Source organism: Paroedura picta, chromosome 1 (assembly GCF_049243985.1).
Source record: "Paroedura picta isolate Pp20150507F chromosome 1, Ppicta_v3.0, whole genome shotgun sequence".
NCBI classification, from domain to species: domain Eukaryota; kingdom Metazoa; phylum Chordata; class Lepidosauria; order Squamata; family Gekkonidae; genus Paroedura; species Paroedura picta.
In genome coordinates, this window is record NC_135369.1 from 32,105,673 (window position 1) to 32,132,809 (window position 27,137).

Here is a 27,137-nt window from a genome sequence, read left to right on the forward strand (position 1 = left end):
CCCACGCGCGAGCAGAGGAGCCCGCCTGAGACCCGAGCGGCGCTTGCCCACACAGGCAGGGCCGCCCCCACTGTACCACCCGGCCTCTCTCTACGCCCTGCCGTCTAGCGGGGCCCTCCAAGTCCGCCGTCTCCCCCGGGTGAGCCGTGGCATGCCCACCTGGGCCTTGGAGGGGGGAAAGGGAGGGAAAGTGGGGGAGATACCTGGTGTCTGAGGGAGGGGGGGACCTACAGCCCCGCCTCCCCCCCAAAGGGACACCCTCCACCCCAAGTCGTGCGGCCCCCGAGGCATTCCCCCCCCCTGTGCTTGCCGCTTAGCTTCTCTGCGGTCTGCGAGAGCCCTCCTCCCTACCGCCCCCTCTCAAAGCCCATTTTTACAAAGGCCTTTGAAGCCAGTTAAGATATAATTATGATTTCGAATAATGGTGCTTGAGCATGGGGTATTGGGAATACCAAAGAACCTAGTATGTAGATGGTCGGAGGTCTTTCCTAAAGGCTTTTTGTCATTGTTTTTTTTTCTTTTTGTTTTTTATTATTCTTGTTTGGGGGTGTTGGTAATACTGTTCTATAGGTTATTTTTTCTAATTGTTGATGTGTAAAATGTTCAATAATTTTTTTTAAAAAGTAAAGCATCACTCCTCACTACTGATTCAAATGAGTAGCCTTGTTGGTCTGTAGCACAGGAAAATCAGAGTCCAGTAGTACCTTTGAGACCAACAAGATCTTTGTTGGTCTTAAAGGTGCTACTGGACTCTGATTTTATTGTCCTCACTACTGAGTTATCTTTCATGTATAGAACAAGGGTTGGTTCTTATTTGCTACTTTTCTCTACCCAAAGGAGTTTCAAAGCGGCTTCCAATCGCCTTCCCTTTCCTCTCCCCAGGCTTATCAAAACACTTATTTGTTTCATGAAAATAAACATTTTTCCCTAAGTTGATGTGGTCCCCAACCTTTCTGAGGCTGGGGACCGGCAGGGCATCGGGCCGCGCCCGCAGGGGCCGCGTCTGCGCAGGCCATGCCCACGCATCGGGTCGCGCCTGCGGGCCGCGCCCGCACAGTTTTCTTTCTATGTTTTCGGTTTAAAACTGACTTAGGAGGAGGGGAGGGTAGAAATGGATTTGTGATGGTGCAGGCACTAGCCAACTGGTGCTGGTTTCTGCTGCTGATGAGCAGAAACTGTTCTGGGAGTTCAGTATCAAGAAAAGTTCCTAGACCTGTTTGTAACAGAACTTCCCCAGCCAACCTACCAATTATGCGTATTTTTGTTCCTTAACCAAGTATCTCTTGGCATCATTCCAAGATTGCTTCATAACAAAGATTAAGAAATAGAGTTGTTAGATGGAAAAAAATTATTTAAAGTATACATAGCTAGTCAACTTAGGCCAGTGTACATGGAATCCTTGGGAGGAGCTAACCCTGTTCGCTGCCTGATAAGTCTGTATATTTGGGAGAAAGACTTATTGGACTGGGGAGTTAGTAGAAAAGAACCCTTCTATACCTCGCTAAAGATGAAGGCTGAAACTTCAATGTATTCTAAAGTTTAATCCCCAATATACCATTCAATCTTGTGATGAAGATTGTTATTTCTGTTTGGTTGATGACTTGTCCAAAGGCACCTACCTAGTGGATTATTTTTGTTTTAAAGAGTAGGGAAATGGGTGTGATTTCCCCCTTTATAATGGTACCCTGGAACTAGTGCCAGTACAAAGTGGTTAGTTTCACGGCTTTGCAAGAATGAGAAGAAAACTAAGACTGGGGTTCTGATCCCCACTCAGCCATGAGGCTGAATGAATTTGGTGGCCGGATAGAATGCAGGAGAGGCCACGCTGGATCAGGACAATGGCCCACCCAGTCCAACAGTGAGGGGCTTTCCGCACCGGGATCTTTGTAGCAAATTGGTTGCTAAATGAAAAATCGCCATTTAAAATAGTGGAATTCGTCGTTATGCATACCTGCCTTTGTAGTGGAATCCAGTTGCGTTTTGTAGCGTTTCCCACAGGCTTCCGGTCTCGGCAAAAATCGCTAGAAAGGAAGCGCTATTGCCAAGCTTGTCCCGCCCCTGGCCGTCAAGCAGCCAATGGGCAGCCGTTAGCATGCTCCCAAACAGCCCCTTTACCTTTAAGAAAGTTAAAAAAAAAAAAACACACCCGTTGCAACGAATCTGTGTTGATTCGTTGCAACTGAGAGACCCATCCAGCTGCCTGGTGTGTTTGAGCTGTCGTTTCATCGTTGCCACGCTCCCTCCGAGTGAAAAAAAAAATCCCCCCCCCTCTCACAAGCCCGATTTTCGGCCGGAAACAGTGTAAAAAATAAAGGGAAAATACATCAGCAAACGGTTTGTGCTTAGTGACTCTGGGGAGGGACTGAAGCTGGGGAAGCCTCTAAACAGAAAGAGGCTCGCTGGTGTGTTTATCCCCGCTCGCTCGGAGAAAAAAAAAATGGCGATCGCTTCGCCGGAAGATCAGAGGAGAGAGCCAGGGGGAGGGACTTTGTAGAAACCGCAACAATGTTAACGCACAGGTCTTTTTCGCTAGTGTTGCAGATTGGTTGCAGGAGTGTATCGCTTTCCGGAGGGTGAATCCACTTTTGGGGATTTCCCTGAAAGCGCTACAACAAAGCGCTTTTTGCGGATCGGTTTCAGGTGTGTGGCAGATTGTCAACGACGTTGTGCATAACGGCAAATCAATAGCGTTTTCAATTGGCAACCATTGTGCGATTTTGAAGGCGTGCGAAAAGCCCCTGACTCAGCAGTCCCAGGTGCGTTCCAGGTGTGTCCGGAAATCCACTAAGCGGGGCCAGAATACTCTCTGCCTAACCTGCTTCACCAGGATGTTTGTGAGGATCGAACAGGGAAAGTAGAAGTATGAAGAAGAGGAGTTGGTTTTTATACTCCCCTTTCCACTACCTAAAGGAATCTCAAAGGGGCTTACAATCCCCTTACCTTCCTCTCCCCACTACAGACACCTTGTGAGGCAGGTAGAGCTGAGAGAGCTCTAACAGAACTGTTATTAGAACAACTCTAACAGGACTGTGACTAGCCCAAGGCCACCCAGATGGCCACTTCTTTTAACCACTACACCAATGTTTTGGAAGAATGTGTCAGTTCACTAGTCCATTAAGTTCAGTGTGGACTAATCTGATTGTCTAACTTTCCACTGGAGGAATTTGCCTCTGGACAGTGTCTATTTGGTGGCGGGTTTTAGTGCTATTTCCACAAGATCATCAGCAACCCAAGGCTGTCTACAGGCTGGTGCAATTTTTGCCCAGATTTGCCTTGCGATGAGGGAAATAACCAAAACTGGATTTGCCACTCCTTATCAAGCTTAACATTGGGGACCAACCAGGGGCAAGCATGACAGACTTGCTAGTGTTGTCCCAGCCTTACACCCATCCGCCCTTCTCAATTTCCTGCTTACAATAATTAAAAAAAAATAATGATCCGGTCCATGTTGCTATGGGATCACAAAGCTACATTCCCCAAGTTAGAATCAAATGTTCTGTTCATTGTCCTCGCCTGTTTTGGGATTGGGCAGCCAAGACACATCATCGTTTGTGTCTTCTGGTGTTTGGGTTTTCATGGGGAATGGGAGGAAGGCATGTGATGAAGCAGCACTCTCCTGATCAGCTAGGCATCTGTGCTCCTCATTTTTAAGAGTTACTGTTCACACAAAATCACTCATTGGGGTCCAGTTACCATGTCCAGTTACCTGCTTCCTGGCCACTCAGTCCCTCTCCCCACCCATGCTCTTCCTGCAGGACGTGCTCCGCAACAGCCTTTGCACCTGCTACGCATACCTGAACCAGACCAGCCAGAGCTTCGCTGCTGTCATCCAAGCACTCAACGGAGAGGGGCAGGGTGGTGAGGGGCAAGGTGGGGTTGGGGTCAAGGGGGAGCACTTTGGAAGACGGGCCCAACAGTCATTCAAGGGGCGTATTTTCAAGATTTGGTGCATCAAGGAAAAAGTTAATGGAGTGGGAAGCAGGACTAAGCCACCAGCATCGCTCTGGCTAGTAGTCACCTTCCTGGGGCTTAGGCAGAGAGGGGCTCTTCCTCAGACTTTTTTGTAACTGCAGACTTATTTTTCATTTGTCAGCATATAAAGTTCTTGTCTGCTTCTCTGAATGTTATTCGAACAACAACATCCCACAGCAGCAATTAGCAATTTCCTGGATATGCAAGAAAGGGCCACAAGAGACAAACACTGGCCTATCCCTCCCTACCCACCTACTCACAATCTGCCTAAATTCATAAAATCAGCATTTCTGTCAGATGACTATCTAGTCTCTGCTTCAAAACTTCCAAAAGAGGAGAACCCACCACCTCTTGAGGAAGCCTGTTCCACTGATGAACTGCTCTGTGAGAAACTTCTTCCAGATGAAACCAATTTCAACCCACTGGTTCTGTTCTAACCCTCTGTAGCAACAGAAAACAACTCTGCTCCATCTTCTCTATGACAGCCCCTCAAGTATCTGGTTATCATATCATCTCAGTCACCTTCTCTCCAGGCTTAACAGGCCAACCTTCCTCGCCCTTTCATCATATGACTTGGTCTCAGAATAAATTCAGAAGCACACCCGCTGTCATTTCAGCTCAGGTTGGTGGTCTTTTCATGGGATGACAAACTGTGCAGCAGGGTATGCATAAGAGGTGGAGGGGATGCAAATGAACTCCACAGCCAATGTCCAAGGGAAAAAGACAGGATATTAGACAATGACCTGGAGTTTACATTTTCAGCTGTATGCTGTATAGCTATGACAGACAGGAGATAATTAAAATTCTATCTGGAAAATAAGAAGCCCAATGAACAATGAAAGTTGCTGAGTGGGATTATTAAGCCAAATAAATTTCACAAACATACTTCAAGATGAAAGAAAAAATTATGTTTGCACAAACAGGAGCAAAGCTTAGCCTTCTTTGATGAAAGCCAAGACCTTACTCAAAACTTGCTGGTACAAATTATGCAACTTATTATCCAGGGAATCTCCATCTAAACTGTCCCTCCCAGGGCATATCTGGGGCAGGCTCACACTCTTTTCCTTAACACCCCAAACCTACAAACTTTATACAGCATCATATACATTCAAATGAGCTCTAAGTCCACCGAGGGGGTGGTGATTCTACTATGCTAATAAGCCTAAGAAGCAAGCGTCAACATCTTTCTCTTTCACCTTTACTCCAAAAAGCTGGGGTTTTTTTTATAGGATGGATCTTATCAATACACAGACACCAGGATTCTTCAATATTATCTAAACAGCTGCTTCTCTAGCCCACTTTATTATCAGGGTGAACTCCTCATGCTATGCTACTACACAAGCAATTCTGCTCTGACCCTTCAGTACTGAACTTTTTTCTCACTTGGATGCCAGTTTTCTTCTTTACATAAGTGGGAGGTATACCAGAAGAGAGCATTGCATCTTGTTAAACTGGTTGGCCACTAGCTCGGTGGGGTGTTTCAAGAGGACTTTCAGGTGCTGACCTCTAGACCTGGGTTTCATGAAACGTTGGAGTTTCTTGAAGTCCCTGGAAGGGTTTCTTCCAACCACAAAATGGCTGACGGGAGGTGGAGCCAACTACAACAGAGGTGCTGCAGGAGGCAGAGACACATGCAGAGAAGAAACCCAAGTGCCTGGGGGAAAGGGGGTAATTAAAAAAAAATACACCGAAAAGAAGAAAACCTACACTGGTTGTGGCTGCTACTAAAAATGTTCAGTTGCCCAGTCAATCAGCTCTCCAGGGGTCAATCAGAAACCCTGTTGAGCATGTGCCTGAGCTGGCTCCACCCATTTCCTAATGATACTTGGTGGCCACTGTGAAAAGTGTCAGTGGGGGCCATGGTGCCCACATGAGGGACCCCTGATCTAGTTCTTTAGGAGAACCCTGTACCTCCTATCCAAGGGGCTACCATGTCCTCAGCCTGACTCAGATTGATTGCAGAACATATCATTGTGGGCAGATGTGGCCTGATCTTGCTGTACCCACTTCAGGTCCAAGGACTGAGGTCTCTCACTGACCCCCCCTCCCCCCTCCACTCCGTGTTTTGCTGTGGTCTCAGACTGGTTTTGTTTTGGGGAAATAATAAGGGTGCTTTTTAAGCAGGTTGGCATTTTTTTTATTCAAGATAGGCTGAATATTACCTCTGGGCAAAACTGAGACACCCAGCCAAATGCCTCTGCCATGGTCAGTTTCAAATTTACAGGGTCAGACTAAAGACACTTTCCTGGGAGTAAGCCCCCAGAGGAGACTTCAGGAAGGTTCTTAGTAGACCTGTTTAGGAAGGCATTGTTAATTTGCAGGTCCTCTTCCAGTTGCTCCCCTATTCCAAATGGGTGATCTCGAACTGGGCAATATTCTCTTATCCGCAGCTGCGCCTGTTGGTTACTTTCGACACGACGCCAAATACGCTGAGCCTCTTTAAAAGCCGCTTTAAGAAAGCCGGCGACTTTATTGCAGACGACCCTTGTTAGCATCACTTTGTACTGGCTGGCTGCAGTTGCAGGGGGACGTTGCGAGAGAGGAGAAAGCTCTCTTGGGCGGGCGGGCAGATGGGCAGAAGGGCTCCCATCAGGCAGGGTGTATGAGATGCTACCCATATCTAGGGAGAGAAAAAGTAGCAACGCGGTGAAGGCAGACTTTCGCCCCCGGGGTTCGTGAGACGCTTTGGCTTCTTGACGGCGCTGGAAAGGTTCCTGAACGGGGGGGGGGGGTATTTAATGGATTCTTTTGACATTGTAAATAGTTACGTGATATGACCATCTAAGGTCATGTCGCCCTACCCACCCCCTTCTATTAGGGCCAGTGATGGGCCTGGAGGGGGCGGGAAGGGGCCAGGTGGGTCCCAGGTGTGTGGGACAGAGCTATGCTTCCTGTGTTCCTCGTGGTTACGCCACTTCTCGATGCCTGCGAAATATTTCAAGGGTTAGTCAATAGTCAGAAAGTTGAGAAAGGTGGCGGTACGGGGTGGGGAAAGCAGGAAGCCGGAGAGACAAAAGACGGGGAGGGTGAGGAGAAAAGGGAAGCGCCCGGTGGGTCTCCCGGTGAAAGCGGGCACTCAACCCAATGTGCCCAGGGGAGGCCGGATGGCAATGGAGCCCCCTTCCTCCCTTACCTGTAGGATTCATCGGGAACCTGGCAGAAATGGGAGGAGAGATGCAATTCCAAAGGGAGTGTGTGTGTACCAATTTTGGGAGTGCATATAGCATCTTAAAACAGAAGCCACATAATAGTGTTGTGATGAGGGCAGCTTAGAAGAACAGAACTGTGTTGTACAATTGAATGGTAAATAAAAACACCAGGCTAGAAGGTAACAAACAGAAAATGACAAATATGAAAAAGGGGAAAGGGAGAAGAAAGAAAAGGCCTTTTGAGCCACATTGCCACCATTTCAGGGCTGGTGTGCCAGGTTTTGCCTCTGGATGTTGCTGCAGCCCAACACTGCTAGCTACTTCTTTAACAAACACAAAATGTCAAGCGTATTTCATTCTGTTTCTCCTCTTCTTTACATGTATCTTCCTTAACCCAAGCTGTCTCTGGGTATGAATCATTGTTTCATTCAAATTAATTACAGTTACACACCTGAACAAGAATAGCAGAGATTCTGAAATAGATTTGGTAGCTGGAACACATTTATTTAAGGTATACATAGTTAGTGGGCTAGCCAATTTAGGCCAGTGTACATGGAATCCTTGGGAGGAGCTAACCCTGTTATCTGCCTGATAAGTCTGTATATCTGGGAGAGACCCATTGGATTGGGGAGTTAGTAGAAAAGAACACTTCTATACCTGGCTAAAGAGGAAGGCTGAAACTTTAATGTATTCCAAAATTTAATCCCCAATATACTATGCAATCTTGTGGTGTTGTTTTTAATTTCTCTTTGGCTGATGACTTGTGGATGATTTTTGTTTTAAAGAGCAGGGAGGTGGGTGTGATTAGCTGCAGTTGCACACTTGAACAAGGATAACAGAGATTACAAAATAGGGTTGTTAGCTCGAACAAATTTAAAGTATGCATAACTAGTGGGCTAGTCAACGTAGGCGAGGGTACATGGAATCATTGGGAGGAGCTAACACTGTTATCTGCATGATAGTACAGGTCTAAGTGTGTATATTTGGGAGAAAGACCCATTGGATTGGGGGGCTGGAAGAAGAAGGCTGAAACGTCAATGTATTCCAAAATTTAATCCCCAGTATACCATACTATCTTGTGATGTATGTTGTTATTTCTGTTTCACTGATGACTTGTCCAGAGGCAACTAGTGGATGATTTTTGTTTTAAAGAGCAGGGAGGTGGGTGTGATTTCTGGGGACTGGTTCGTCATGCTTGACTGCCTTGGGCAGTGGGTGGTTCAGTTCTCGGGGCAGCAGCAGCACGCACCCACTGTGTTCTCACCCTGCTTCCTGGCCACTCAGTCCCTCTCCCCACCCATGCTCTTTCCGCGGGACATGCTCCGCGACAGCCTCCGCTGTTTCCTGTTAGGAAAATTTCATGGGGCTTTTCGCACGCCTTCAAAATCGCACAATGGTTGCCAATTGAAAACGCTATTGATTTGCCGTTATGCACAACGTCGTTGACAATCTGCCACACACCTGAAACCGATCCGCAAAAAGCGCTTCGTTGTAGCGCTTTCAGGGAAATCCCCAAAAGTGGATTCACCCTCCGGAAAGCGCTACACTCTTGCAACCAATCTGCAACACTAGCGAAAAAGACCTGTGCGTTAACATTGTTGCGGTTTCTTCAAAGTCCCTCCTCCTGAGCCTGTCCTCCAAACTTCCGGCGAACTGTTCGCCATTTTTTTTTTCTCGGACCAAGCACAGATCAACGAAGCAACGAGACAGCGCCTGGCTTTCCAGCACGATCACTTTCGGAAATTGTGCCCGAACAGCACAATAGTATTTCAAAAGCACAGTAGCACACACTGTCACAGTCCCAAAATATGCCCACAGCTTAAAACCCCGTCTACCATCGGCCAGACCTAGTGGAGTCAACGTACAGGGAGCATTTTAAAAAACTTTCCTCTAAGCGTGGCAACGAACATTCGCCGACCGCAGTCTACTGTTTAGCTTTGAGGGGTTCAATATATATGATGCGATGTAATATCATGAGGGGCGGTTTCTGTGTTGTGGGTGTTCGTGTGGTTCTGCGTGCGTGGTTGTGCTGGGGTGCGGACAACCCCTTCCATCGTCGGCTAGACCTCCGTCTAGCGGAGTCGGCGTCCCCCGAGCATTTTTGAAAAGTTTTCTCTAAGCGTAGCAACGAAATATCGCCAATCACATATCATGTTTGGTGGATTTAAGCTTTGGCTGGCGAATATTATTGGGGAACTGTCGAGTAGTGTGGTACTGGTTGCTCTGGGTGGACACCGGCATGCGTTTGTGTAATGGCGGACATTTCAGTAAAATGGCTCCTGCTGCATGTCCATACTGCTCTTCTCGCGTGTAAACGAATCTGCGCATGCGAGAAGTCAAACAATAAGAGCGCCAAGCTGGCCATTAGAGACAGCTCCGGTTCCCGCGCGAGGAGTTTTGAACGTGACATGTGACCTCGTGTGGCCAATGTACGTGTCCCCGACTGCCCCCCTCCAATCAGGAGCCGGCTAATCCTTTTGTCTTTGTGTGCGGGAAGGTATATGACCCGTTGCACCCCGCACCTCGCACCTCCAATTTGCTTAGCCACTTGCGAAGGCAGTATGGACTCCGTTTCCCAGTCGTCGTCCGTCCAGGCAACCAGCAGGGGACCTACATGGAAGGACGCCGAGATATGGAACCTGATGGCGATTTTCGCCGAAGAAAAAATTCAGGACGCCTTCCGATCCTCAAATCGGAATCGGGAGGTGTTCGAGCAGGTGGTCATGCGGATGCGTGCCCTGGGCCACCACAGGACTGGCCTTGAATGCCGGTCCAAAACAAAAACGATGCGGGCAGAATACATGCGGGCCGTGAACCACAACAATGTGTCCGGCAACGCGAAAGTGACCTGCCCTTATTTCGAACAGCAGTGGGCACTGTACGGCGAGGGGGACGGAGACGGCCGGCCAAAACGCGTGGGGAGGAGCCTCAAGGTCATCCGGAGGCCGGCTGCTCCTGTGGAGGAACCACCCGCTGCGGAGGATCCCGGAGAGGGCACCTCGTCGACCGTCCAGCCTCCTCCCCAGGTCCAGCAACGCGGGGTGGACCTCATCACGTTGGACCTGCTTGCCATCGTTCCTGGTGAGCTAACCGACATGTCACAGCAGACACCCCTTGCCTCCGGTAAGCACTTTTAACTTTGTACAAATGTGTGTTCTGACGTTTAGGAATCGTTTTCACGTGTATTCGTTGCAACGCATAATATGCTAGGCTGTTTGTAGACTGCTTGCTATGGTAGCTATTTGAAACGGTTATGTTTAACCAACAACCCCAAAAGATTTGCAGCATGCCTCAGCTATAGGCCTTCTGCAGTTCTTTGGTGCACTACTTTGGGAGCATGCTGTGTGGTTCAGGTTGTATGCTTGCTCCTTTTTCACTATTGTCTGCTGTTGTCCACAGAGACAGATGCAAGGCACGGAGCCCTGCGAGTCTCCAGCTATAGGCGACATGGATAGCGATTCGGGGGCATCAACGAACCTTGGTAAGTATTTATGAGAATAATGGGGCGGGGGGTGTGCTGGGTAAACTGCTTTGTGCTTTTCTGTTTGTGCAGGGGCAGTTGCCCTGCTAGGAGAAAGAAGAGAGTGCCTCTACGTTGCTGGTGTTGGTTGTGAAGCTTACTTTACCACCCTTTGGTCCTAAATCTGTTTTTTTTCTTTTTTGCAGATTTCATCCCCGGAACACAGGAGGAGGAAGAGCGTGGGGTGCCTGGATCTCCTGCCCAATGCAGGCGGCTAGAGATTCGAGAGGGTGAGCATGCATGAACTGTTCCTTTCTAACCATAACTGCAGGACAATGATACAAACCACTAACCATGTGCTCCCTAGGTATTGTTGGGAATATTGCTGTGAAAATAGGCAAACAAAGAAGCCCACCATGGGCACCATGGTCGGTGTTGGTTGTATCAATGGCACTAACGGTTCTGTTTCTCATTTTTACCAACAGAGGTTCTTTCGGATGAGGAGGAACCACCCCCGGGTCCTGCCAGCCCACCACCTAGAGGTGCACTCCCAGCAGAGGAGAGGCTGATGAGGGAACGCACTCGGCTGAGGCGCGTCTCCCTCTTGACAAACGTGGGCCAGAGCCTCCTGGAACACTGCCATGAGGAGACACGGTGTGCTGCAGCCGCCGACCAATCTATGCACACCCTCCAGGTCCAGGAGGGGAAAAAATTGAGGGCAATCCTAAGGGATTCAAATCAATCCCTACGCGAAAGTGTGGAGGAGGTGCGCCAAATAAGGAAACTCATGGAGAGGGCGGTCCTGGTTATGGAAACGGCCAACCCGCCACAAATTACTGTCAATATGCCCCCCCCACCAACACCAACACCACCACCTCCACCACCCACTCCACCAACCCCCTCTCTGAATGCCGCCACCCAAACTAGAAGGAGGACTGTTCTTGGGAAGAGAACAATAAAACCTGCAGACAAGTTCTCCCCCTCCTAGTTTGGGCCAGTTTTTCTCCTTAATTTTTTCTGTGTTTGTTTTTGTTTGAAAAATAAAGTTTATATTTTTGCCTCTGTCTCTGTGTACCCTACTTTAGAATTAGGAAGGCCAAAAGTGGCCTTTCTAGTGATTGTGTTTATTCTGGTTCTGTTGTGTGGGTTGGAGGTTGGAGGGGTGTCAGTTCAAGGAGTTTTAGGAGTATGGGGTGAAAGGTGTGCGAGTGTAAGGAGTCACACTGGAGTCTTTTTCAGAACAGTATAACAAACATTTTATTTTCAAAAAACTTTTAGCAGGGGAAAAACAGTAGGGAATGTAACTTGGAGCCCCACCACCACCCCCTCCCCAAGAAATCCAACTTTATTTTTAAAAATAAATATTTTTAACAGGGGAAAAACAGCAGGGAATGTAACTTGGAGCCCCACCACCACCACCACCCCCTCACCAACAAAACCCAAATCAAGTTCCACTACTCCCCTCACCAGCACCTTTCCCTCCGCCCTCTGCCATCTCCCTCAGTTTTTTGCCTAATCGGGTTACTGTGCCCCTGACTTTCTTCCTGAAGAGGTCTTCCTCCTCCTTCTTCTTCACTGTGTGGGGAAGAAAAACAGGTACACATTAGTGCCACAGATATTTTTTAATCTGGAGTTTACATGGATTCAGTTTTTAGTGACCTTAGCCACAGTATGCGGAGAGTTGGGCGGTGGGGGACATAACCTACGTTCTTCCTCCTCCCTCTGCTGCCTCTGCCTCTCCAGCTCCCCTCTCAGGTCAGCCACTTCTGCCTGCCCTGCAAATGGGTTAAAAACAAATGGTAAGCCATATATATAGGCATTAGTGACACAACCCACACCAAAGCACAGGTGCAGTACTCACAGTCCCTCCGCTGTTGCTTTACAAGCCCCTCCAAGGATGCCAGCCTGGCCTCCATGCTCCGCATCCTGGCCTTCATCGTGTCTGCTATAGAAATCAAATAAAAGGAATTCAATCACACTTCTAATAAAAGCATCACAGCAGGCTCCCTTATGGCTTCCAGGGGGTACACACACATGGGTCTCCCTTAAAGAATTATAGCTCTCACCTGCAGCCTGTGCTGAGGTGGAAGGCCCCTCTTCCTCCTCTTCCTCACGCTCAATGCCGACTTTGGCCCCTGCTAATTTTGCAGGAGATTGTGTGGCTGAGCGAAGTAAAAAAGAATTCATAACTCAAAGCACGCAAACCAAAGATAATACACAGCTGATGGCCACACCACAATCAGAGCCAAAGTGCATTGCCAAAGTGGTTTGACAGTACTGGCTGGCGATGTCAGCAGGAGTTGACAGCATCTTAATGCTTTCTCAAATCAGATGGAAACAGTTGGGGAAAGAGGCATCTAGACATTCGATGCATGCTTTAGGGTAAAAGATTAAACATAACGAAGGCAGCACTCACCCATATGTCGCCTCATCTCCAGGGGGGGCTTCCCAGCCTTCTCCCAGATCTTCATCATTAGATCGTGGAAGACAGTTCTTCCACTGGGCTGTGGACCCCCCCCCCCCACTGCTCTATACTGTTAAGAAAATCCAGCTTGATCCTCTTAAATTTTGTCCGGACCTGCTCCCAGGTCCGGACGTAGCCTCTCTCCTCCATCCTAGATGCCAACACCTGGTAAGCACCCTTGGTGTGGCAGTGGGTGCTGGCCATAAGGCGGCCAACGCTTTTCGACTGGAGCACCAGCTCCAAAAGTGCCTCAGCCTCGGCGCGCTGCCAGAAGGAGCCCTTCCGTGGCTTCGGCATCTTTGGAATGACGGTTAGGCAACGAATATGCGTTGCTCCCATCGGCCCCCCAAATTTTAAATGTATCAAAGCTGCCCACCAATGAAATTAGTCCTTGGAACATAAGTGGCTTGATCCTCCAGTTTGACAGGGGTCGCCAATATTTCCTGGCTACCCGCCTCCCCAAACTTTCCCTGTTCAGCGCTTCCGTATTGTGTTTGTCAATTTCAGCGGGGAGTTATCATTTAGGTCTGTCAAAGTGCTTTTGGACCAGAGAATCCCCGTTTTTTTGCTGGCTAAATAGACAAACCGCACAAGACAAGGTTAAACAAAGAACATGAAACTTTATTTAACACCGGAGTAGAAAAAACGATCAAACACGTCTCCTATTTCTGTAAAGGTGACTGGCTATAGCGTCCCGAACCTTGCACCCCTCCGCATAGATCCTTTTTTTCCTGGCTTCAGGGATGTCTGCTGTATCCTCAAGGACTAGAGGTTCTGGTTCAGCCACAGGGAAGGGGATGTTATGTCCCTTGTCCTCGCAGATGTTGTGCAAAATGACACATGCGATGACCAACGGAGTCACATTGTCTATATGCACATGGAGTCGTGACATCAAGCAACGGAACCGAGACTTCAAACAGCCAAAGGCACGCTCCACGACATTCCTTGCCCGGGAGTGCCTGAGGTTGTAGTAGCTCTGCACGTTTGTCCTTGGCCGCTTATAGGGAGTCATGAGCCAGCGGCGTAAGGGGTAGGCTCCATCCCCGAGCACCAATGCCGGTACACGCACGCCCTCAATGGTGGCGGTGGGGTTTCCGGGAACAAAGACCCCTTCGTCCATGGTTTTCTTGAGGTTCGATTCCCTGAAAACAAGGGCATCATGCCTCCTCCCACTCCATCCCACCTCGGCATCTATAAACCGTCCGTAGAAGTCCACAGTTCCTTGCAGGAGAACAGAACAAAAGTCCTTCCTGTTCCCGTACTCCTTTATGCTTCCCTCGGGTGCACGGATAGGGATGTGGCTTCCATCAACGGCTGCAAAACAATGCGGAAATCCAAGCCTGGAAAACCCGTCCATACTCTGAAATAAGGGAAAGAAAAGAATAGAAACCATGGCATGTTAGCGTGGGGTGCATCGCGTATTCGTTGCTCACCTGTCAAACAAGAAAAAAAATTTAAAGGGCAAAGGGGATAGAAGGACACTCACCGCTCCAAGCCGGTCTCCGAGAAACACCACTTTGCTGTACAATTCAGCCTCCATGGCGAGGCAGAACTCCAGCAGGATCTCGCCAACCGTTGAGACTCCTAATCCGAATTGCTGGGCAACTGTCCGGAAGTACTGCGGGGTGGCCAAGTACCACAAGGTGGCTGCCCCCCTTTTTTCCACTGGAACAGGGCGCCGCATGCCAGTTACTTGCCTTTCCATGCGGCCACGGAGAGCCTCCACGATTTCAAAAAATGTTCCCCTCGACATTCTGAAGTTGGCAATCCAGTGGTCATCATCCCAGCGAGACCACACAAAATTTTCCCACCAGTCAGCGGATCTTTCGTTCACCCAGAACTGTCTGGGGAACCGGACCTCTGCCAGAGCTTGCCAGCATTTCTTAGCCGCCATGAGTGCCCGTAGAGATCGTTTTCTACTGGTGGTCATCCTTCTGGCCACACGTTGTCGGTAGTCCTCGAGAACAGACCTCCTCTGCGACACGGTGGTATGGATACGCTGGACTACCACAAGCATCTGACCCAACAATTTAAAAATAATCCTCTCCATTGCAACGTTAACTTGTGCGGCGGCCAGGAGGCTATGCAAACACAAGAGTGAGCCCGACCACGTGTCTGCCTAGGTGCATATAAGCAGGTCATCTGTGGGCGTGTACTGTGGGCGGGGATTCACCAATCAAACATATCAATGCATCAACCTCTAGTTCATAGAAAACAATGGAAAACCAGTTCCAACGGCGCCAATGATTTAACGATGATTCGTTGCTACGGGGTTTTTGGGGTTTTTTTTAAAAAAAAGGGGAACCCCACCTATTTCATCTTCTGGGTGGAGGTCAAAGGTGTCCCTGCAGTTTGATTGCCGGCCACGGGAGGCCAGAAGCGCTAAAAAGGGACCTCCTTTGTGGCGATAAGACGGAGACCGGAACCCTGTGGGTAACGAAACTGACGAGAAATGAAAGTGCCAAATTCCGCAAAAACCGCAGCTCTGCGTTACGGGCAATTTTCGCTAATTAAAGTAGCGATTTCACAAACGGCAACCAAATAGCCACTTTTAACTTTGTGCGGAATGGCCCCATGTTTCCCTTTGATCTCTGACCTCCTCCCAGCAGGCTCCCTCAGCTCTGTTAAAATGGAACCTTGTGGGATTTAGTCCACCCATTGACCGAGGGACCCCGAGGACGGGAGAATTGCTGGGAGGAGGGTCAGCTGAAAAATGTGGCACTGTTCAGAGGCCAGACCCAGATGTTTTCTCCAGATGGGCATTCAGGTAATAACGTGTCCTTCTTTGTTCTTCACAGCAACGTGACATGCATCTTCTACTTGGTTCTCCGAGCCATGGACACCATTGAGGACGACATGACCATCAGTCTAGAAACCAAGGTCCCCATGCTACGGAACTTTCACTCCTACCTATACCAGCCAGACTGGAAATTCATGGGGAGCAAGGGCAAAGACAGGCAGTTGCTAGAGGACTTCCCAACGGTGAGCAGGTTTGCCTGTTCAGGTCTTTCATTACTTGGTTTTTAAACTGGTAGTCCGTCCTTTGCATAGATTCAGAGGACTTAATCAAAGTTCACACTGCATTCCTACCGTGAGTGAATTGCCTGTTTTGGTCCTACAGCTGCAGAGTTTGCACTTGGGTGATGGTAGATGGAGTCTCAGTTGATGGACTCTCTCCTTGTCCCATTGCCAGGATTGGGCATTTGTGCTGCCTGATAATGTTTTAACTAATAGCTGAGTATTTTCAAAGCCTTAACTTTATTGGAACAACAGAAAGAGTCTTTGCTTGTCCACAGATGTGGTACTGAAACAAATTGGTTAACAATCCTTGTAAAACAAATTAAATCTGTAAAAAGTCACAGCTGTAAGGGTGGCCCAAGACAGTGAACTGGTCCCCTGAGGACAGATTGTGATCTCCTTTGGAGATGCCCATAAGTGTAGCAGACGGGCAGAGCTCCTTGGTTTGTCCCTGATTTCCTTTTGCTAAACAAATTATCCCAGAAATAAATTTTTAAGAAGGCGGATTGCCTTCTAGACAGCACTCTCTTGAGTTCTGGGAATGTTTGCTGGTATTTGACATAATTTATGTTTATCTATTTAATTTAATTTATATACCACCCTCCCCAGAGGCTCAGGGTGGTTTACATGGAACATATGAACAATACATAAAATGATCAATAACACATGAATAACCATACAATAATATTAATAACAGGTTGTTGTAACAATAAACAGTGCATTTTGGACCAGCTGTAGTTTCCGGGTCAAGGCTAAGGGCAGGCCTGCGTAGAGTGAAGTCCAGTCTAGAGGTGACCGTTGCATGGATCACTGTGGCTAGGTGTTCCGGGGCCAGGTAGGGCGCTAGTAGCTTGGCTTGGCGGAGGTGGTAAAATGCCAGCCGCGCTACCTTTGTGATCTGGGCTTCCATTGTGAGGGAAGCATCCAGAATCACACCCAAGTTCCTTGCGGAGTGAGCCATAGTGAGCTCTCCGCCATCCAGGGTGGGCAGGCGCACTTCCTCGCATGGCCACTTCTTACCCGGCCACAGGACCTCCGTCTTTGAAGGGTGAGCTTCAGGCGACTCTGCTTGAGTCATCTTGTCACTGCTTCCAGGCAGCTGGCTAATGCTTCTGGGGGGAGAGTCAGGGCGGCCATCCATCAGGAGGAAGAGCTGGGTGTTATCTGCATATTGATGACAACCCAGCCCAAACCGCCGCAACAGTTGTGCGAGAGGGCGCATAAAGAAGTTGAATAGGAATCAGATAGGAAACAGGTAGTCAGGGGCACAAAAGTGCCTTCCATACATTTTTAGCATTGTTTCTTTCAGTGGGCTTGAAGCAGAGCCTGGGGGGTAACCCTCCCTTACTGGCACTCTTGACTGGCTGCTTTTTACCCTTGGGGTTGGCTGACTGTACTCTGTTTTACTTACACAAATACTTATCGCCTGCTTTTCTCTCCAGTGGGGGCTTAAATTCATGTTCCCCCTCCTCTCTTTTCTATCCTCTCTGAACCCTGTGGGGAAGGTTAGGCCCAGAGTCACATAGCAGCCTGCGGATTTGAACTTGGCTGCTATGAAGTGAAGCTTCTTGAAAATGTGTGACTTCCAGTACATCCATAGAAGCAGCTGTGGGGCAAGAATGTTTATTTTATTTCTTTTCTTAGATTTTTATACTGACCTTTCCATGCAGCCCCTTTATGTATCGTGGCTCATGTCTGGTCTGGGTTTGGCAGGCTGAAATAGCTGTTAGGAATGGTCTCCTTGTCTGTTTCTTATGCTTGCCATTTCCGCCTTAGATCTCTCTGGAATTTCGGAACTTGGCAAAAGTCTATCAAGAGATCATTGTCGACGTTTGCCACATGGGGGGACTTGGGATGGTGGAGTTCCTGGAAAAGAAGGTGGATTCCAAGCAGGATTGGGATAAGGTGAGTGAAATGGAGGGGGTGGAAGAGGCTGAGGATTCCCCTGCAAAACTTTCAGGCTGGTTGATGGGTTGAACCCCTGTGATGTACATCTTTAGTAATTGGTTTGGTGAGGATCATAGAAAGTTGGCAATGTGAGCAGCTGTCACAAATATGCCATCAGTAGGCTGTGACCATCAGTATGTTAGAGCTATTTTTACTTTGCCCTGTAAAAGCCAGCTCGATGTAGTGGTTAGGACTGCGGGCTTCTAATTTGGCGAGCCAAGTTTGATTCTGCGCTCCCCCACATGCAGCCATCTGGATGACCTTGGGCTCTCCACAGCACTGATAGAACTATTCTGACCGAGCAGGAATATCAGGGCTCTCTCAGCCTCACCCACCTCACAGGGTGTCTGTTGTGGGGAGAGGAAAGAGAAGGTGACTGTAAACTGCTTTGAGACTCCTTCAGGGAGAGAAAAGCAGCATGTAAGGACCAACTCTTCTTCTAAGAATAAATATGTGCAGTTTACTTTTGATGGGTTGTAGGTGCAGGTACCGTGGCCAGCGCTGGTATCTGCTGAGGCTCCTGTGCCTTCTAAGGTCCAGCTGCTGGCAGTAGATCTTTAAGAGTGCTGTGTTGGCCATGGGGTGGGAGCCTCTCAGACAGTTGCTTTCTACACTGAAGAGTGCCCAGTCCCCCACTCCGGCCTCGCCTCTAAGATCTTTGAACAACTGCCCACCATCAAACGAAAAGGAGGACCAAGCTCAGAATGAAAGAATGGTAATATGTAAGCTATGGACTCCTTAAAGGTCTCTTGTTTGGAAACTATTAGAGCAATGTTACTTATAGGTGAGATAAATATCACTTTTCCTTGGTCATTTCACGGTGAACAAGACAAAGATGGAGATGAACAACAAAATATTTATAGGTAATAAAATATTTCATAAGGGTAACTGTTGCCTGTGGATGACCTTACTATGTAAAGTAGAACTGGCTGTCAAGTAAAGGATACCCCTGTGAATATATCTGAAGAAGTGTGAATATACATGAAAGCTTACACCTGGAATGTTGGTCATAAAGACTTAGGATGGGGCTCAGTGAATGCTTGGCCATCTGGTTGGTGTACTGCCTACCTAATGCACCACCAGGTGCCCTCTCGGACAGCCTAGAGGCGGTGGCTGCCTGGGCCTTGCAGTTCCCCAGACTGTTAGTTCTGAATGACTTCCATGTCCATGCAGAGCTGCCAGCCTCTGGGCATGGCACAGACCTAGTACTGGCCATGGAGACAGGTTGTCGCTGGTCACACCCCCCAGGCAGGCCACACCCTGAATTTATTTAGGGTAATAATTCAATTGCTCACTATCCTCAAGGAAGCGCACCCAAGTACTAGTCGATTGGAAATTAGCTTTTGCCAGCTTCTTTGAGGATAGTCCCAACACTTTGCTGTGACCTTCTTTCTATGCTCAATACAGTAAGGCAGCCTTTCTCAATTTTTTTACTGTTGAGAATCCCCTGAAACTTTCTTCAGGCTTCGAGAACCTCCAGAAGTGAAGCAAATGTTCAAAATATGGTTGAGAAGCAGAGCTGTGTACATGCCCACCTGGGGCCTCTCCTTTTTTGACCGAGTAACAGGTTTGCTGGATCGTGGAAATTCGGTTGATGTTGTTTACTTGGATAGCTTTTGAACTCATCCAGTGCAGCTAAATGTTTCCCAACCTGTTTCCCAACCTCTCTCCTTCCCTTGCAAACAAACACACACTCACAGACACTGACTCCATTCCCTCCCCTCTTCCCCCTTCCTGCTTACTTGGTCCACCGCTGCTACCATGGGCCCTGATGCGGTCGCCAGAAGTTGTGTCCCACATCAATTAGTAAATTTCTGTGTTGGTTCAAGCATTGCTTTTTCCTGAAACAGCAGAGTGTGACAAGACAATCAGACAATTGACAGCAGGGCTCCTGCTGACAGCTTGCTATGTGGCTCCTAAGGCTTTGGCAAAGTTGCTAGACCTTGGTTGCACTTGTCCTGACCACCAGCAACCCTCCAGGGTAGGGGTGGACAAACAGTGGCTCTCCAGATGTCCTAGGGCTACAATTACCATGACCCCCCATCAGCATTATGCAGTAATTTTTTGGATGCTTTAGGATGCTTTGGGCTGATCCTGCATTGAGCAGGGGGTTAGACTAGATGGCCTGTATGGCCCCTTCCAATTCTATGATTCTGTAATGGTGAAATACATGGAGGATCTTTCCTCGAATCAGGATCTGGATGGGCTTCTCTGTTCTCCTCCTCCAGATCTGCTTTGGTGACAGTTGAGCCTCTGGGTTGTCACTTCCACATGAAGCTCGCAAGGTGCCTTGTTGAGGAGTCATGGGGTGGCTTTACATGCACATGATTATTCCTTGAGGTCCATAGAACCCTGTGTGAAACAGCCCCCACTGATCACATATAGACCACTTCCACAGCATGGCTTTCCAGTGGACGGGATGCATGACTGTAATAATGACTGTACATCAACAAGTAAATTTATGTGTTGGTTCAAGCATTGCTTTTTCCTAAAACAGCAGAGTGTAACAAGACAATCAGACAATTGACAGCAATACTCCTGCTGACAGCTTGCTATGTGACCACATCAATTAGTAAATTTCTGTGTTGGTTCAAGCATTGCTTTTTCCTGAAACAGCAGAGTGTGACAAGACAATCAGACAATTGACAGCAATACTCCTGCTGACAGCTTGCTATGTGGCTCCTAAGGCTTTGGCAAAGTTGCTAGACCTTGGATGCACTTGTCCTGACCACCACAACCCTCTAGGGCAGGGGTGGGCAAACAGTGGCTCTCCAGATGTCTTTGGACTACAATTACCATGACCCCCCATCAGCATTATGCAGTAATGGTGAAATAAGTGAAGGATCTTTCATCAAATCAGGATTTGGATGGGCTTCTCTGTCCTCCTCCAGATCTGTTTTGGTGACAGTTGAGCCTGTGGGCTGTCAGTTCTGGGCAAAGCTGGCAAGGTGACTTGTTGTGGAGTCATGGGTGGCTTTGTATGCACATGATTATTCCTTAAGGTCTATAGAACCCAAACCATGTGTGAAACATCCCCCACTGATCAAATACAGAAAACTTCCCCAGCATGGCTTTCCAGAGGACGGGATGCATGACTGTGGGGCTGGTTAGCATATAAATCTATGCCTGCATGGATCATTCGTTAGTCTACAGGAAAATGGCCTTGGGAGGGCAACGGCGAGGTGCACCTGGCTGTTTTTGTGAAAAAAAACTGAAACTTTTCAACCCCTTACAGTATTGCCACTATGTTTCTGGCCTGGTTGGGATCGGCCTCTCCCGGCTCTTCTCTGCATCCAAGCTGGAAGATCCCATCATTGGACAAGACACGGATCTGGCCAACTCCGCGGGCCTCTTCCTGCAAAAAAACAACATAATTCGAGACTACCTGGAGGACCAAGTAGAAGGCAGAGAATTCTGGCCCAGAGAGGTAAAAGAAGGGAGGGACGAGGGTGCAGAAGGAGGTCATTTGCATCAACTTTATGTATGCTTATCCATGCCGGTTTTACATTCCCATTTGTTTTTTAACATTTGCAACAAACTGCTGTGAAAAGTACAAAAATCATAGCACAGAAGTAGAAATCCAAACTAAAAGAAATCTCACCTCTGCTGACCTGCTTGGGCTCAACCCCTCATGGCTACTTAAGAAGTGGTCTTAGATAAACCACATTGTCTCAAACAACCACCCCTGTCTGTAATATGGAGATACTGACACTGGCCTACATTACAGGGCAGTTTATTTTTATTATATTTATATACTGCCCTCCCGGAAGGCTTAGGGCGGTTTACATAGAACAGTTGTAATATCAGAAACACTGGAAATGCATATGTAAATGCCATTATGCAAAACAGATTATTTTCTCTCAATATTTAGGGCTTTTTGTGCCCTTGATGGTAGACAATGGGATTTTTATTAGTAGAATCATAGAATCATAGAATCATAGAGTTGGAAGGGGCCATACAGGCCATCTAGTCCAACCCCCTGCTCAACGCAGGATTAGCCCAAAGCATCCTAAAGCATCCAAGAAAAGTGTGTATCCAACCTTTGCTTGAAGACTGCCAGTGAGGGGGAGCTCACCACCTCCTTAGGCAGCCTATTCCACTGCTGAACTACTCTGACTGAGAAAAACTTTTTCCTGATATCTAGCCTATATCGTTGTACTTGAAGTTTAAACCCATTACTGCGTGTCCTTTCCTCTGCAGCCAGCAGAAACAGCATCCTGCCCTCCTCCAAGTGACAACCTTTCAAATACTTAAAGAGGGCTATCATGTCCCCTCTCAACCTCCTTTTCTCCAGGCTGAACATTCCCAAGTCCCTCAACCTATCTTCATAGGGCTTGGTCCCTTGGCCCCAGATCATCTTCGTCGCTCTCCTCTGTACCCTTTCAATTTTATCGATGTCCTTCTTGAAGTGAGGCCTCCAGAACTGCACACAGTACTCCAGGTGTGGTCTTACCAGTGCCGTATACAATGGGACTATGACATCTTGTGATTTTGATGTGATGGCTCTGTTGATACAGCCCAAAATGGCATTTGCCTTTTTTACCGCTGCATCACACTGCCTGCTCATGTTTAGTTTACAATCCACAAGTACCCCAAGGTCTCGTTCACACACAGTGCTACCTAGAAGCGTATCACCCATCCAGTAGGCATGCTTTTCATTTTTCTGACCCAGATGCAGAACTTTACACTTATCTTTATTAAATTGCATCTTGTTCTCATTTGCCCATTTTTCCATTGTGTTCAGATCTCGTTGAACTCTGTCTCTATCTTCCGGAGTATTTGCCAGTCCTCCCAATTTGGTGTCATCTGCAAACTTGATGAGTAGTCCCTCCACCCCCTCATCTAGATCATTAATAAATGGTGGCATTAATAAATGGTGGTACAGGGCTGTTGCCACCTTTCAGCACCAGGTCCTACAGATATGTCATCCCCAGTCTGTGAGGGGTTTCTGAAGGTCAGAACGAGCCCCATGAGCCAAACGCTAAAAGACACTGGCAGCCAGGGTGGCTTCCTCAGAATCGGCATGATGTGTTCCCACCAATTAGCCCTGACAACAATTGGCCGCAGCCGCTTTCTGTGCACCACTGGCAGTTTCCAGGTTGTCTTCAAGGGCAGCCTGATGCCCAATGCATTACTGTAGTCCCCTCTGCAAGGATCTGGATGTGCAGACCCTCTTGAGTCTCAAAAGAGTGAGTAGGCAAAGCAGAGGCAGGAGATAAGCCATTCCTGGCCACAGTGCAGAGCTGGGTTCATGAACCTGTCCCTCTGAGCTTTTAACCTGCTCTGCCCCCTGAACATTGTGAGCAACAGTCTTCCTGTCAATGACAAAATAAGTGACTCAGATCTTCTTTTAAAAATGCACAAATGTTAAGGGGGAAATGATTTTGGCGATTTGACTTTTTTGGTGAATTGTGTGTGGGTTTTGTTTTGCTTTAGTAGGGAGACGGTGAATTAAGTGTTGGCTTTAACTCAGAACTGTGGAAGAGCCCCCAGTTAAAATGTTTGTGGACTGTTCTCAGGTTTGGAGCAAGTATGTGAAGAAACTTTCTGATCTGGCCATGCCAGAGAACATCGACAAGGCTGTTCAGTGCATGAATGAGCTCATCACCGACACACTCCATCACGTTCCGGACTTCTTGACCTACTTATCCCGTCTGAGAAACCAAAGCGTGTTCAATTTCTGTGCTATTCCCCAAGTAGGTTGGATAGTCTGGGGGTTTGTCGTGCACTACCATGGCTTCAGAGCCTCCAGTGTAAAAATTAAGATGAATTCCAACTCCTGCTGGACCATTTGAGGGGAGGGCAGGGAATGGCCGGGCACCCCTCCATCGTGTCTGGATACAGCTCCCCTGGGATGCACCAAGGGCCTGGCACCCCTCCATCATGTCCATACATCATGTCCAATAACACCTCCTTGAAGAATGGTCTAATAAATATGAAAATAATAAATATGTAGATATGTGACATCAAGTCATAACTGACTAACTTTGATCCCAGCAAGGGGATGTCAAGGCAAGTAAGAAGTGGAGGTGGTTTGCCTTTGCCTTCCCCTGCAGAACTTTCCTTGATGTACATTGCTTAGCTTCTGAGATCTGACAAAATCAGGCTACTCCATGCCGCTTTCCCTCCCATTCCATAAACACAGGTTAATATACTGGAAAATAGCTATTGGGTTCTGTCGTATGTCCAAGATCAAGGAACGGGTTGGCTTGTATCTACTTTGAAGTCATAAGAATGACCTGCATTCTTTAGCTGGTTTGTTTTCTGGGTTTTTAATTTATGGGTTCCCTCTTGTATGCATCTTCCCAGTACCAGTTTACTAAGCTGTGTGATCTGATGTGTCAAACCTTGACCTGAGCTCCACAAGTCAAGAATCTGGGATCAGGTAAGTTTTATACATGTGTGTGCTGGTGAAACCTCAGTGGCTGGCTTGGTGAGGATTAGGTCCCCAAACAGTTCATGATTCCATTTTCACAATCAGCAGAAGCAGAGTAAACCACACCCAGTAATCTCCTGATGTGGGATTTTGTATTGCATTATGTTGGCTCGCTATTTTGGGCATCTTGCAGCCCAGAATAGACACAGTCCTGGTACGGCCCTCTCTGGTAGAAGCCCTGCGATGTGCTGATGCCTCTCCTCCCTCTGCCACAGGTGATGGCCATTGCCACTTTGGCTGCCTGCTACAACAACAAGCAGGTTTTCAGAGGGGTGGTGAAGATCCGGAAGGGACAAGCCGTCACCCTGATGATGGATGCCACCAATATCGATGCTGTCAAAGCCATCGTGTACCAGTACGTGGAAGAGGTAAGTTGGGCAGCAGGAGTGCAGTCTTTATACAAGAATTCTTCTTGGTGGTTCTAATGCCAGGAATGCTCAGATGCTTACTGTGCTGTTTAAACAATGCAAAAGGGTACAGTATCACCCTAGAATCAAAACATACATTGTGAACAGTAGAATAAGAGGGAAGCCAGTTACTGGCTGAAAAGTTAAGAATTGGTTTGTCCGTACTGGCCTCTGCATAGTGACCCAGGACTTTCTTGGTGGTCTCCCTGCCAAAAACTGACTAAATAGGCCAACCCTACTTAGCTCCTGAGAGCTGACAAAGCTCTGCTAGCCTGGCCTATCTAAGTCAGGACATTGACAGCTCTAAATAAAGGCCGTATCCTAGTATTAGTGGGCCATACCTTCAAATATGACCACAGTTCTCTTGGTGGATCATGAGACCTCTTTACCATCTGTGCATTCTTCTCTCATTAGATCTACCAGAAGATCCCAAGCACTGATCCTTCTTCCAGCAGAACTCAACAGATCATCACTTCCATCCGATCCCTGAGTGTCCCCAGCGGCGCCCTCATCTCCCGAGCCCATTACTCACCCATCTATCTGTCCTGTGTCATCCTCTTGGCTGCCTTGAGCTGGCACTATCTGAGCACCTTCTCAAAAGTGACAGAGGAATATGGGCGAGAACTGAGCACAGAGCTCTGAGCATTCCTGGAATGTTCTCCACCTCTCCACTCTTTACCTCTGCCTCCCGTATTTTGTGCCACAACATTTGAGTCCAGTGGTACCTTTAAGACCAATGAAGATTTATTCAAGGTGTGAGCTCTTTGACTGCCACAAGCTATTTGAGAAACAGATCAATTACGAAATCTGAGGAGAGATGGAATGTGCATTAAGCAAGCAACAGACAAATTTAGAATGAGAAACAGTTTAAAAATGTAAATATATATATTGCAATTCTGAAGCAGAATGAGAACAAGGTTTGAATATAAATATATAAGGAAGTGGATTTTGAGCAGAAACATCTTTCATTTGTACTTTAATATATTAAAAGATATTGGGCATATAGAAATGGCAAGTTATGTAATATTGCATATGAAATAATGATGAAACTAATAAGGTTGTTACAAAATAGTTATGAAATTTGGAATTTGTATTTTATAGATAATGTCTTCAATTAAATTTATAGGGAGAAATATTTTGTTTTATACACTCTGAATATATAATTAACCTTGATGATATATATTATTATATAATCTCCTTGTAAGATTTTGCTCTTAGCACCCACCCCTGCTCTGCTGTTAATATTTTAAACGAAGAGATGTTTGTGCTATTTAAACATTGTCAAGTCTACCCAAAGTAGATGCTGTACCCATTAAACAAGAATATGGTGATAAGTACACTGAAATAATGGCTAATTTCATAATTAAGTAGAAAACAGTCATTTTCTCAGTTCTATCAATACATGTGTTTTACTTCCTCCCTTGCTCTCAGAATGCAAATGTCACTAAATTCTTTCTGGCATTAATACCTTTCTAGGAATCAAAGGGATAGTGTCTTAATTTAGTCATAAGGTGCCAGGTAGATACTACTCCACCCAGTTGTTCTGATCAATATGTAGCTGCCTAATTGAAATGTTTAATGCATTCGGCAAGGCTGTATACTGTCGCCTTGCCTATTTAACTTGTATGCGGAGCACATCATGAGAAAGGCAGGATTAGATGAGTCACAGATTGGGATCAAGATTGCAGGGCAAAATATCAACAACCTCAGATATGTAGATGATGCCACTCTAATGGCAGAAAGTGAAGAGGAACTAAAGAGCCCTTAGATGCGGGTGAAGGTGGAGAGTGCAAAAGTTGGCTTGAAACTCAACATCAAGAAAATGAAGATCATGGCATCTCAATTCCTGGTAAATAGATGGGGAAGAAATGGAGGTAGTGACAGATTTTATTTTCCAGGGCTTGAAGATCACTGCAGATGGGGACTGTAGCAAAGAAATTAAAAGACACTTGCTCCTGGGGAGGAAAGCTATGGCAAATCTAGACAGCATCCTAAAAAAGCAGAGACATCACTCTGCCATTGAAAGTGTGTCTAATCAAAGCCATGGTATTCCCATTTGCGGGGTGGTTTGCCAGTGCCTTCCCCAGTCATTACCGTTTACCCCCCAGCAAGCTGGGTACTCATTTTACCGACCTCGGAAGGATGGAAGGCTGAGTCAAACTTGAGCCGGCTGCTGGGATTGAACTCCCAGCCTCATGGGCAAAGCTTTCAAACGGCTGCCTTACCACTCTGCGCCACAAGAGGCTCTGCTACTGTTCTTATCCTGCTGTTATTATTAGGCCAT

The 27,137-nt window shown here is 47.4% G+C and overlaps 1 protein-coding gene across 2 annotated transcripts; it reads left to right on the forward strand.

The window, feature by feature from the left end:
• LOC143835211 (squalene synthase-like) lies at nucleotides 1–25,495 on the forward strand. Of its 2 annotated transcripts, XM_077332519.1 has the most exons (7): nucleotides 1–139; nucleotides 15,844–16,027; nucleotides 17,840–17,968; nucleotides 21,246–21,437; nucleotides 23,530–23,706; nucleotides 24,662–24,814; nucleotides 25,268–25,495. In XM_077332519.1, the coding sequence occupies exons 2-7, from the start codon at nucleotides 15,881–15,883 to the stop codon at nucleotides 25,493–25,495; spliced, it is 1,026 nt and encodes a 341-aa protein (XP_077188634.1). In that variant the 5' UTR covers nucleotides 1–139; nucleotides 15,844–15,880. The 2 variants fall into 2 exon arrangements, with proteins under 2 accessions (XP_077188634.1, XP_077188644.1); XM_077332529.1 differs by lacking the exon at nucleotides 23,530–23,706.
• The last annotated feature ends 1,642 nt before the right edge of the window (nucleotides 25,496–27,137 follow it).

Bases quoted from the DNA above. Each gene is read 5' to 3' on its own strand.
- LOC143835211 (XM_077332519.1), top strand. From the start codon at position 15,881: ATGGACACCATTGAGGACGACATGACCATCAGTCTAGAAACCAAGGTC. The intron at 16,028-17,839 runs GTGAGCAGGTTT...TTTCCGCCTTAG, and splicing joins TGCTAGAGGACTTCCCAACG to ATCTCTCTGGAATTTCGGAA. The intron at 24,815-25,267 runs GTAAGTTGGGCA...TTCTCTCATTAG, and splicing joins TGTACCAGTACGTGGAAGAG to ATCTACCAGAAGATCCCAAG.